Source organism: Perca flavescens, chromosome 1, assembly GCF_004354835.1.
Source record: "Perca flavescens isolate YP-PL-M2 chromosome 1, PFLA_1.0, whole genome shotgun sequence".
Classification (NCBI taxonomy): domain Eukaryota; kingdom Metazoa; phylum Chordata; class Actinopteri; order Perciformes; family Percidae; genus Perca; species Perca flavescens.
In genome coordinates this window covers 43259586-43272085 of record NC_041331.1, presented here as the reverse complement: position 1 = coordinate 43272085, position 12500 = coordinate 43259586, and the positions used below count along the sequence as shown (strand labels likewise).

General features: G+C 41.1%; 1 protein-coding gene across 1 annotated transcript in view; it reads right to left on the bottom strand.

The window, feature by feature from the left end:
* gpatch1 (G patch domain containing 1) overlaps positions 1-12500 on the bottom strand; it is a 46932-nt gene that overhangs the window by 29918 nt on the left and 4514 nt on the right. Inside the window, 3 exon segments of the mRNA XM_028575125.1 lie at positions 2451-2690; positions 5354-5412; positions 10007-10104. Coding sequence (XP_028430926.1) covers positions 2451-2690; positions 5354-5412; positions 10007-10104 — 397 coding nt within the window.

Sequence of the window (12500 nt, the reverse complement as noted above, 5' to 3'; positions counted from 1 at the left end):
GGGCTGGGAATCACCAGAGGCCTCACGATACGATATCATCCCGATACTTATGTCACGATACGATATTATTGCGATTTTTAAAGATATTGCAATATTCTGCGATATATTGCAATGTATTACCTTTCTTCCAACTTCAGATTTTTCCCAATATCAAATGATGTCCCGAAAGGACAATTTTGTCAACATCTGTTGTATCTAAAAAGATACATTTCTCTGTTTGTTCATCTCACTTCAGTTTTATTGGTGCAAAATGTGATTGTCAAGCAGACAAACTGACCAACACATATATCATAAAAGATCGTTACTTGGCGTCTGTGTAGCGATACAGTATTGCCACGAAAAATATCGCGATACTATGCTGTATCGATTTTTTCCCCCCACCCCTACACACTGGTATCGGATCGGTACTCGGTATCGGCCGATACGCATGTTCAGGTATCGGAATCGGTATCGGGAAGCAAAAAACGGTATCGGACCATCTCTACTTTCAACTGTGAAGGTTCAAACTCTAGACAACAAGTAGTAAGTGCAAGTACACTAGCTTTAAATAAGCAAAGCCACAAAGAGACATATGAACGTGTAGCTTTTTCTATCCGAGGTGTAGTCGGAAGAGATGTGTTCTTAGCCTTCGGTCTCCTGTTTTTGTTTACTTACAGCACGTGCATGTAAGTATGTTTGGATGCTCACATCCTTATAGTTAGAGTTATGGTTACAGTTATGGTTCTTGGTGTGGACGGACCTTTACAGTTTTAGTTACAGTTTCTAAGCCGTTAAGAGTTCCCACCTAGCCTGGGAAAACCCTGACGAACTTCCGGCAAATGTATTCATTTTTTTGGGGCTTTTCCCTGTATTACATAGAGACAGTGGACAGGCATGAAAGGGGGAGAGAGATGGGGCATGACACGCAGCAAAGGGCGGTAGGTCGGATTCGAACCCGCACCGCTGCAGGACTCTGCCATCATGTGGCGATCGCTCTCACTGGGCGAGCTAGAGGCTGGCCCGAACTGCCAGCAACTTTGAGATTTGCTCTGCAGGTCAGTCTGGCCAAGAGCCCATTTCCAATTTTACCAAATCGAGGCACCAATCCCAACCGTTGAGAAGGGCTTTACACGATGACGATCGCTCTGATTGGTTTTAGGTCTATCCAATTGCGCCTGTCACTGCCCGATGTGAGTCGAGTGCAGATGTGAGTCGCGCATGCTCAGATTTAATCCATAAAATAAACGTTTCTCATTACACACAATAACAGGAGATGGAAATAATTTCAAAAACGTTTTAGCTATCTATGATTGCTGGGAGGAGGCCTCGGGGAAGACCCAGGACTAGGTGGAGGGATTATATCTCCAACCTGGCCTGGGAACGCCTCGGGATCCCCCAGTCGGAGCTGGTTAATGTTGCTCGGGAAAGGGAAGTTTGGGGTCCCCTGCTGGAGCTGCTCCCCCCGCGACCCGACACCGGATAAGCGGACGAAGATGGATGGATGGATGGATGGATGATTGTTAGATTGCTATCGTTAACTCAAAATGCCATTCAAGTGACAGCCTTCGTTGTGTTTGATTTCTAACTTGTAGCTAGCAGTCATTTCAAAAACATGTAGCTATCTATGATTGTTTGATTGCTAACGTTAGCTCAAAACGCCATTCAAGTGATAGCCTTTGTTGTGTTTGATTGCTAACTTGTAACCGGCAGCAGAAGTCATTTCGGGATTTTAGATTCGTCCATTAGTGACGCCCCTTTGGAAATGGGCTGTGAATGAACCTTCCCCAGACCCTTCTCAGTAGGGTTGGGTACCGAAACCCGGTTCCACTATGGTACCGGTTCCTACGCAAACGGTAGTATTTGGACCGGATTAGAACGTGAATTTCGGTTCTTCATTTCGGTTCCAACTGAAATATTTTCCCTCTGTTGCTCCGGACAGCGGCAGACTCTTTTTTCTTTCTCCCTTTTCTGTCCTTTTAAACTCCTACCTGGGTGTGTACAGACCTCTTGGACACCGTCTGAGAGAGTTTTCTCCTGTGCAGGACATGCCATAAGTCAGGAGAGGTGTAGTATCTCGCCAGAGAAGGCAAATATGGTGATTTTTCTGCTAAAGAACTGCTAAAGTTTGAAGCTGGTTGGCATACCAACTCAACATTTATTTTGTTGTTACTTGTTAATAGTGTAACTGTTATTTGTTAAATTATTGTAGTTATGTGTTAGGTGACTTAGGTTTAGTTATTATATTTAAACGTTAATATATTGTTAAATCTAAATAATTTTCAATTAAAAAAAAAAAAAACTCCATAAAAAGCCTTTCTTTTATGTCATTTTTCAGTTTTTCAAGAATCGGTTTAGGAATTGTTTAGGAATCGGAAATCGTTTTAAAAGTACCGGTTCGGCATCGGAATCGTAAAAATCCAAACGGTACCCAACTCCACTTCTCAGTTGGGGTCAACCAGGCTAGTTCCCACCTGTCCGGCCACGCCTCCTCTCCGCGAGCCTCGCTGGGCATCTCCGAACAGCCGGCTCCTCGACTCCGACTGGGGCTTGAACAGGTCGATGTGTTCGGGCGCCCCTCGGCCCAGCAGCGCCCGGCCCGGGTCCAGACCGCGGTAGCCCAAACCCTGAAGCCCCAGCCGGGGGTTAAAGTCCACCGGAGTCACGTCTTTAGGGGCAAAGGTCACGTTCTCTGGAGCAAACTCTTCCTCGTCCTGAACGGCAGAGAAAGGAAGTAAAACAAGTCAAGTTTAATTTCAATATTTCAATAGCACCTTTCCAAACCTATATTAGAAAGAGATTTACCAGTAATCCCACCAATCGGTCCCAAAACCTCCCAGTTAGAGAGGAAATGTCCTAAATATATTCTTATTAAACCTCCCAGTTAGAGAGGAAATGTCCTAAATGTATTCTTTATAAAACCTCCCAGTTAGAGAGGAAATGTCCTAAATGTATTCTTTATAAAACCTCCCAGTTAGAGAGGAAATGTCCTAAATGTATTCTTTATTAAACCTCCCAGTTAGAGAGGAAATGTCCTAAATGTATTCTTTATAAAACCTCCCAGTTAGAGAGGAAATGATCTAAACATATTCTTTATCAAACCTCCCAGTTAGAGAGGAAATGTCCTAAATGTATTCTTTATAAAACCTCCCAGTTAGAGAGGAAATGATCTAAACATATTCTTTATTAAACCTCCCAGTTAGAGAGGAAATGTCCTAAATGTATTCTTTATAAAAACCTCCCAGTTAGAGAGGAAATGTCCTAAATATATTCTTATTAAACCTCCCAGTTAGAGAGGAAATGTCCTAAATGTATTCTTTATAAAACCTCCCAGTTAGAGAGGAAATGTCCTAAATATATTCTTATTAAACCTCCCAGTTAGAGAGGAAATGTCCTAAATGTATTCTTTATAAAACCTCCCAGTTAGAGAGGAAATGTCCTAAATATATTCTTATTAAACCTCCCAGTTAGAGAGGAAATGTCCTAAATGTATTCTTTATAAAACCTCCCAGTTAGAGAGGAAATGTCCTAAATATATACTTTATAAAACTTCCCAGTTAGAGAGGAAATGTCCTAAATATATTCTTTATAAAACCTCCCAGTTAGAGAGGAAATGTCCTAAATATATTCTTTATAAAACCTCCCAGTTAGAGAGGAAATGTCCTAAATATATTCTTTATAAAACCTCCCAGTTAGAGAGGAAATGTCCTAAATATATTCTTTATAAAACTTCCCAGTTAGAGAGGAAATGTCCTAAATGTATTCTTTATAAAACCTCCCAGTTAGAGAGGAAATGCCCTAAACATATTCTTTATAAAACCTCCCAGTTAGAGAGGAAATGTCCTAAATATATTCTTTATAAAACCTCCCAGTTAGAGAGGAAATGTCCTAAATATATTCTTTATAAAACTTCCCAGTTAGAGAGGAAATGTCCTAAATGTATTCTTTATAAAACCTCCCAGTTAGTGAGGAAATGATCTAAACATATTCTTTATTAAACCTCCCAGTTAGAGAGGAAATGTCCTAAATGTATTCTTTATAAAACCTCCCAGTTAGAGAGGAAATGTCCTAAATATATTCTTATTAAACCTCCCAGTTAGAGAGGAAATGTCCTAAATGTATTCTTTATAAAACCTCCCAGTTAGAGAGGAAATGTCCTAAATATATTCTTATTAAACCTCCCAGTTAGAGAGGAAATGTCCTAAATATATTCTTTATAAAACCTCCCAGTTAGAGAGGAAATGTCCTAAATATATTCTTATTAAACCTCCCAGTTAGAGAGGAAATGTCCTAAATATATTCTTTATAAAACCTCCCAGTTAGAGAGGAAATGTCCTAAATATATTCTTTATAAAACTTCCCAGTTAGAGAGGAAATGTCCTAAATGTATTCTTTATAAAACCTCCCAGTTAGAGAGGAAATGATCTAAACATATTCTGTATTAAACCTCCCAGTTAGAGAGGAAATGTCCTAAATGTATTCTTTATAAAGCCTCCCAGTTAGAGAGGAAATGCCCTAAACATATTCTTTATAAAACCTCCCAGTTAGAGAGGAAATGTCCTAAATATATTCTTTATAAAACTTCCCAGTTAGAGAGGAAATGTCCTAAATGTATTCTTTATAAAACCTCCCAGTTAGAGAGGAAATGCCCTAAACATATTCTTTATAAAACCTCCCAGTTAGAGAGGAAATGTCCTAAATGTATTCTTTATAAAACCTCCCAGTTAGAGAGGAAATGCCCTAAACATATTCTTTATAAAACCTCCCAGTTAGAGAGGAAATGTCCTAAATATATTCTTTATAAAACCTCCCAGTTAGAGAGGAAATGCCCTAAATATATTCCTATTAAATCTTTACAATCATTCCTTGAAAGTACCAAGCAGGCCTGACTTGTTGCATCGTCTACATGTTTGTGCCTCTGTGTGTGTGTGTGTCTCTGTGTGTGTGTGTGTGTGTGTCTCTCTCTCTTTCTGTGTGTGTGTGTGAGGTAGGTGTGTGTGTGTGTGTGTGTGTGTGTGTGTGTGTGTGTGTGTGTGTGTGTGTGTGTGTGTGTGTGTGTGTGTGTGTGTGTGTGTGTGTGTGTGTGTGTGTGCATGTTGGTCTCTGTGTGTGTGTGTGTCTTTCTCTGTGTGTGTGCCATTTTCAGTGTGTAGCTTTGCTAGTTTGAAGTTTGTTTTTGTTCCCTGAAGATAAGAAGACTAGCTACATGTCTGATGGTTCATGTATGGCAAATTCCACATTAAGACGAGTTAAAACTTTTAACTACTTGTCCTAACGTCAAACTTCTTGTAGCTGAATTGCGCCTCTCTCTCTCTCTCTCTCTCAAACAACAACATGTCTGTGGCAGCAGAAACTGAATGCGTCTGTCTGCTCTCACCTCTGATTCCTCCGATCCAGCAGGTGGCAGCACAGTGCCGTAGACTCCTCTCTCTCCATCTGTCAGGACGAGAGAATATCTGATCTGAATGATATCACAACGTCACAAGAATCACAGTACTAATGAAAACACAAAGGCTGTGTCTCAAACCGCACACTTCTGTCAGTACACTGCTAATGGTCACTGACTACTTCCTGCCGTAGTGCCCACTTTGGATGGTTAGTATCGTCCCAAACGGACCACTTATGAAAATCTTTTAAACTCACCTTTGTTGATCTAAAATGAAGACAGATTCAGCAACTGCACGGCCTATTTCTCTCTTCAAATGTTTTCAGAAACATGTTTCGGTGAACTATTTTAGTACAATACGAGATCGTATTCTGAACGAGCCGCCCGTTATGCTCTGTTGTGAAATCCGGGAGAAGCCAGACCCACGTGACGTGTTCATCCAATCAGCTGCCGGTCCACGTCCCTGGTCCCTCCCCTTTCCGCTTCGTAGTCCAGATGGCACCCGTTTAGTGCGAGTAGGGTCCATCGTTCCACGCTGAACTTTTTCACCGTTTTTAGGTGGTCATCCTGGTACTTTCAGTGCACTGACTTTTTGCGTTATCAGCATTCAAACACTTAGTTTTATACTTAAAACTAAGTGTTTGAAGTGTGCATGTAGGCGCTTTGAGACACAGCCTAAGTCTGATAAAAGATATATTTTAAATTAACACACGGAGGAAAGAAAAAACCAAGAACATTTGGATGAAACACCAGATTACATCTTTGTTTTTATTAATGATAAAACTACTTTGCTGCAAGGTTTTGGGAGCGTTTACTTTGTTCAGATGGAGGATCGAGTGCTGACGCAGTCGCAGGAAGTAACTAAGTACATGTACTCCAGTACTGTACGCTATTTCAGTCCAAATGTTGAGGTACTTGTACTTTACTTGAGTCTTTTCTTTTCATGCCACTTTCTACTTCGCTACATTTCAGAGAGAAATATTGTACTTTTTACTCCACTACATTAATCTGTTCCAGCTTTAGTTACTAGTTACTTTAGTTACTCCACTACATTAATCTGTTACAGCTTTAGTTACTAGTTACTTTAGTTACTCCACTACATTAATCTGTTACAGCTTTAGTTACTAGTTACTTTAGTTACTCCACTACATTAATCTGTTACAGCTTTAGTTACTAGTTACTTTAGTTACTCCACTACATTCATCTGGTACAGCTTTAGTTACTAGTTACTTTAGTTACTCCTCTACATTCATCTGTTACAGCTTTAGTTACTAGTTACTTTAGTTACTCCTCTACATTCATCTGTTACAGCTTTAGTTACTAGTTACTTTAGTTACTCCTCTACATTCATCTGTTACAGCTTTAGTTACTAGTTACTTTAGTTACTCCACTACATTCATCTGTTACAGCTTTAGTTACTAGTTACTTTAGTTACTCCTCTACATTCATCTGTTACAGCTTTAGTTACTAGTTACTTTAGTTACTCCTCTACATTCATCTGTTACAGCTTTAGTTACTAGTTACTTTAGTTACTCCTCTACATTCATCTGTTACAGCTTTTAGTTACTAGTTACTTTAGTTACTCCACTACATTCATCTGTTACAGCTTTTAGTTACTAGTTACTTTAGTTACTCCTCTACATTCATCTGTTACAGCTTTAGTTACTAGTTACTTTAGTTACTCCGCTACATTCATCTGTTACAGCTTTAGTTACTTTACACATTAAGATTACGGCATTCAAAACAAACATACACAAAGACACAGACACAGACACAGACACACAGACACACAGACACACACACACACACACACACACACACACTAAACTGATAATCAGCTTCAGAGAAAGATAAATAGGCGGTTATAACTCATGTAGTTTCTAAAATCAGAGGCGTACCTGTCATGTAGTTTCTAAACGCTGAGGCGTACCTGTCATGTAGTTTCTAAAATCAGAGGCGTACCTGTCATGTAGTTTCTAAAATCTGAGGCGTACCTGTCATGTAGTTTCTTAAATCTGAGGCGTACCTGTCATGTAGTTTCTTAAATCTGAGGCGTACCTGTCATGTAGTTTCTAAACGCTGAGGTGTACCTGTCATGTAGTTTCTAAACGCTGAGGCGTACCTGTCATGTAGTTTCTAAAATCTGAGGTGTACCTGTCATGTAGTTTCTAAAATCTAAGGTGTACCTGTCATGTAGTTTCTAAAATCTGAGGCGTACCGGTCATGTAGTTTCTAAACGCTGAGGCGTACCTGTCATGTAGTTTCTAAAAATCTGAGGCGTACCTGTCTTGTAGTTTCTAAAATGTACCTGTCATGTAGTTTCTAAAATCTGAGGCGCACCTGTCATGTAGTTTCTAAAATCTGAGGCGTACCTGTCATGTAGTTTCTAAAATCTGAGGCGTACCTGTCATGTAGTTTCTAAACGCTGAGGCGTACCTGTCATGTAGTTTCTAAAATCTGAGGCGTACCTGTCATGTAGTTTCTAAAATCTGAGGCGTACCTGTCATGTAGTTTCTAAACGCTGAGGCGTACCTGTCATGTAGTTTCTAAACGCTGAGGTGTACCTGTCATGTAGTTTCTAAAATCTGAGGCGTACCTGTCATGTAGTTTCTAAACGCTGAGGTGTACCTGTCATGTAGTTTCTAAAATCTGAGGCGTACCTGTCATGTAGTTTCTAAAATCTGAGGCGTACCTGTCATGTAGTTTCTAAACGCTGAGGTGTACCTGTCATGTAGTTTCTAAAATCTGAGGCGTACCTGTCATGTAGTTTCTAAACGCTGAGGCGTACCTGTCATGTAGTTTCTAAAATCTGAGGCGTACCTGTCATGTAGTTTCTAAAATCTGAGGCGTACCTGTCATGTAGTTTCTAAAATCTGAGGCGTACCTGTCATGTAGTTTCTAAACGCTGAGGTGTACCTGTCATGTAGTTTCTAAAATCTGAGGCGTACCTGTCATGTAGTTTCTAAACGCTGAGGCGTACCTGTCATGTAGTTTCTAAAATCTGAGGCTTACCTGTCATGTAGTTTCTAAAGGCTGAGGCGTACCTGTCATGTAGTTTCTAAAATCTGAGGCTTACCTGTCATGTAGTTTCTAAAGGCTGAGGCTTACCTGTCATGTAGTTTCTAAACACTGAGGTGTACCTGTCATGTAGTTTCTAAACGCTGAGGCGTACCTGTCATGTAGTTTCTAAAATCTGAGGCGTACCTGTCATGTAGTTTCTAAACGCTGAGGCGTACCTGTCTTGTAGTTTCTAAAATCTGAGGCGTACCTGTCATGTAGTTTCTAAAATCTGAGGCGTACCTGTCATGTAGTTTCTAAACGCTGAGGCGTACCTGTCATGTAGTTTCTAAAATCTGAGGCGTACCTGTCATGTAGTTTCTAAACGCTGAGGCGTACCTGTCTTGTAGTTTCTAAAATCTGAGGCGTACCTGTCATGTAGTTTCTAAAATCTGAGGCGTACCTGTCATGTAGTTTCTAAAATCTGAGGTGTACCTGTCATGTAGTTTCTAAACGCTGAGGCGTACCTGTCATGTAGTTTCTAAAATCTGAGGCGTACCTGTCATGTAGTTTCTAAAATCTGAGGTGTACCTGTCATGTAGTTTCTAAAATCTGAGGTGTACCTGTCATGTAGTTTCTAAACGCTGAGGCGTACCTGTCATGTAGTTTCTAAAATCTGAGGCGTACCTGTCATGTAGTTTCTAAACGCTGAGGCGTACCTGTCATGTAGTTTCTAAAATCTGAGGCGTACCTGTCATGTAGTTTCTAAACGCTGAGGTGTACCTGTCATGTAGTTTCTAAAATCTGAGGCGTACCTGTCATGTAGTTTCTAAACGCTGAGGCGTACCTGTCATGTAGTTTCTAAAATCTGAGGCTTACCTGTCATGTAGTTTCTAAAGGCTGAGGCTTACCTGTCATGTAGTTTCTAAACACTGAGGTGTACCTGTCATGTAGTTTCTAAACGCTGAGGCGTACCTGTCATGTAGTTTCTAAAATCTGAGGCGTACCTGTCATGTAGTTTCTAAACGCTGAGGCGTACCTGTCTTGTAGTTTCTAAAATCTGAGGCGTACCTGTCATGTAGTTTCTAAAATCTGAGGTGTACCTGTCATGTAGTTTCTAAACGCTGAGGCGTACCTGTCATGTAGTTTCTAAAATCTGAGGCGTACCTGTCATGTAGTTTCTAAAATCTGAGGTGTACCTGTCATGTAGTTTCTAAAATCTGAGGTGTACCTGTCATGTAGTTTCTAAACGCTGAGGCGTACCTGTCATGTAGTTTCTAAAATCTGAGGCGTACCTGTCATGTAGTTTCTAAACGCTGAGGCGTACCTGTCATGTAGTTTCTAAAATCTGAGGCGTACCTGTCATGTAGTTTCTAAACGCTGAGGCGTACCTGTCATGTAGTTTCTAAAATCTGAGGCGTACCTGTCATGTAGTTTCTAAACGCTGAGGCGTACCTGTCATGTAGTTTCTAAAATCTGAGGCGTACCTGTCATGTAGTTTCTAAACGCTGAGGCGTACCGGTCATGTAGTTTCTAAAATCTGAGGCGTACCTGTCATGTAGTTTCTAAACGCTGAGGCGTACCTGTCATGTAGTTTCTAAACGCTGAGGCGTACCGGTCATGTAGTTTCTAAAGGCTGAGGCGTACCTGTCTGCTGTCGGCGAGCTTTCCTCTTGGTGCGCGGCCCAACCCCCTGACCCTCCTTCCAGCCCATCCTCTTCAGCAGCTCCACCCCCACGGACGACCTGAGGGACGAAACAAACGCACCTCAGAACAGACTCACTCTGCACATTAGGAGACACTTCACTAGGACTGCAGCCAGAGTTAAACGGGTCACAACACACCCTGGCTGAGGAACTTTTTTGGGGCTTTATGAGGCCCAAAATGTAAGTGAGAAGACTACAGTATATGAGACATGCAATAATACAGTCAACATATTTGACTTTTTCTCTTAAATAAACAATAATTTCTACATTTCTGGCCCTCAATGCTATTCTCATTTTCCAGTGTGGCCCTCTGGGAAACTGAGTTTGACACCCCTGCTCTACGGGCTTCTCCCTTGACCTTATGATGCCTCCACGTCCCCCTGATTGCCTGTGAGCTTCTCCTGTACTATACGGTAATTCCTCTACTGTGTGACAGTAAGTCTCGTGGTTATGACCCAATCGTTAGCCTATTGTTATAAAAGCGTCTGGTACGGAGCCATAACGTGAGATACAAGGTAATGGAGCCTTTTATACATTGTCGTGTTTCTTTAGCAATAAACAACTGACAAATAGAGTCTTTAAACGCTTCAGATGTAAAGTTATTCTCTGTCAAAGTGACGTCAGAATGAATGGGAGTCAATGGGATGCTAACGGGAGTTGATGGCTTGGTAGTAGAGCTGGGCAATATATGGATATTTGTTACGACCCCACCTCTGCAGTGCAGGGGAGGTTCCTGGGCTCAGCGTATTTAAGCTGTGGCTAACCACTCTGTTTTCTCTCTCTGCTCCTCCAGGTATGATTTGGTTTTGTTTGTTCCATTATAGTTTTACTTAGTTTCCACTCAGTCATTTACACCTATACAGATTCACTCATCCATGCACCTTACATTATGACATTCTCACACCTCATTCCTTTTTCTTTGTTTAAAGTTAATAGTTTTGATTTATAATAAAATATCTTTTTGATTGGCCTATACTTGTTGTTGGTGTCCCCTCATTTCTTTGCAACAGGCCATGAGCCGGTTTGTGACAATATTATATCGATATCGTGATAGGAGACTAGATATCGTCTTAGATCTTGGATATTGTCATATGGCATAAGTGTCTTTTCCTGGTTTTAAAGGCTGCATTACCGTAAAGTGATGTAATGTTCTGAACTTACCAGACTGTTGTAACTGTTGTATTATTCACCTTTACCCACTTAGTCATTATATCCACATTACTGATGATTATTGATCTAAAATCTCATTGTGTAAATATTTTGTGAAAGCACCAATAGTCTAACCTGACTCCACCAGATGGATCGCTTCGCATATCCATCTGGGAACTTTCCTTTGGAGAACTTTTGGGAAGGGGCGAAAATCCTGGTTAGCTGATTGGATAAACCATCTGTCTATCACCATCTATAGTTGGTGATAGACGGGGCCAAATCAACCAATCAGATCAACGAAGCGTATGAAAATACAACCACAAGCCAGGCTACAGCATAGCTGGTTAGCTCAGCAAGCTAGCAACATGTCGGTAAAGGAGATTTGCCGTTTGTGTAACGAGAATTGAGGAATAAAAGGCCCCATTTCAGGTTCCTGGACCACTGTCTGAAAATACTGGTTAGCTGATTGGATAAACCATCTGTCTATCACCACCTAAACCCTCCTCAAAACCAACGCTGATTGGCCCGGTTGTTTGGCGAGCGGCTCCAAATTTTCTCTGTCTCAAGATGCCAGACTGATCTGAGAGGAGAAAACTGGAGCTCGCCAGATCAGGATGGTCCCACCAGGCTAGCAAACTCAAGAAGTGGAATTATTTCCCCTATTAATAAAAAAAAGCAAAGGGTGTCTACTTTGAAGAATCTAAAATATAAGACATGTTTTCAGTTATTTCACACTTTTTTGTTAAGTACATAATTCCATATGTGTTCATTCATAGTTTTGATTAGCCTGGTGAGAGGGTCCTGATCTGGCGAGCTCCAGTTCTCCTCCCAGATCAGTCTGGCATCTTGAGATAGAGAACATTTGGAGCCGTTCGCCAAACCACCGGGCCAATCAGTGTTGGTTTTGAGGTGGGTTTAGGTGGTGATAGACGGATGGTTTATCCAATCAGCTAACCAGTATTTTCAGACAACGGTAGCCCTAATTCTGTTAGCCACTTGCTAATGCTTTTTCCTCTTGGATCCTTCTTTTGGAATATGGTCCGGGAACCTGAAATGGAGCCTTTTATTCCTAAATTCTCGTTACACAAACGGCAAATCTCCTTTACCGACATGTTGCTTGCATGCTGAGCTAACGAGCTATGCTTTGCCTGCAGCAGCAGGGGCGGGCTTGTGGTTGTATTTTCATACGCTTCGTGGATCTGATTGGTTGATTTGGCCCGTCTATCACCAACATAGGTGATAAACAGATGGTTTATCCAATCAGCTAACCAGGATTTCCGCCCCTT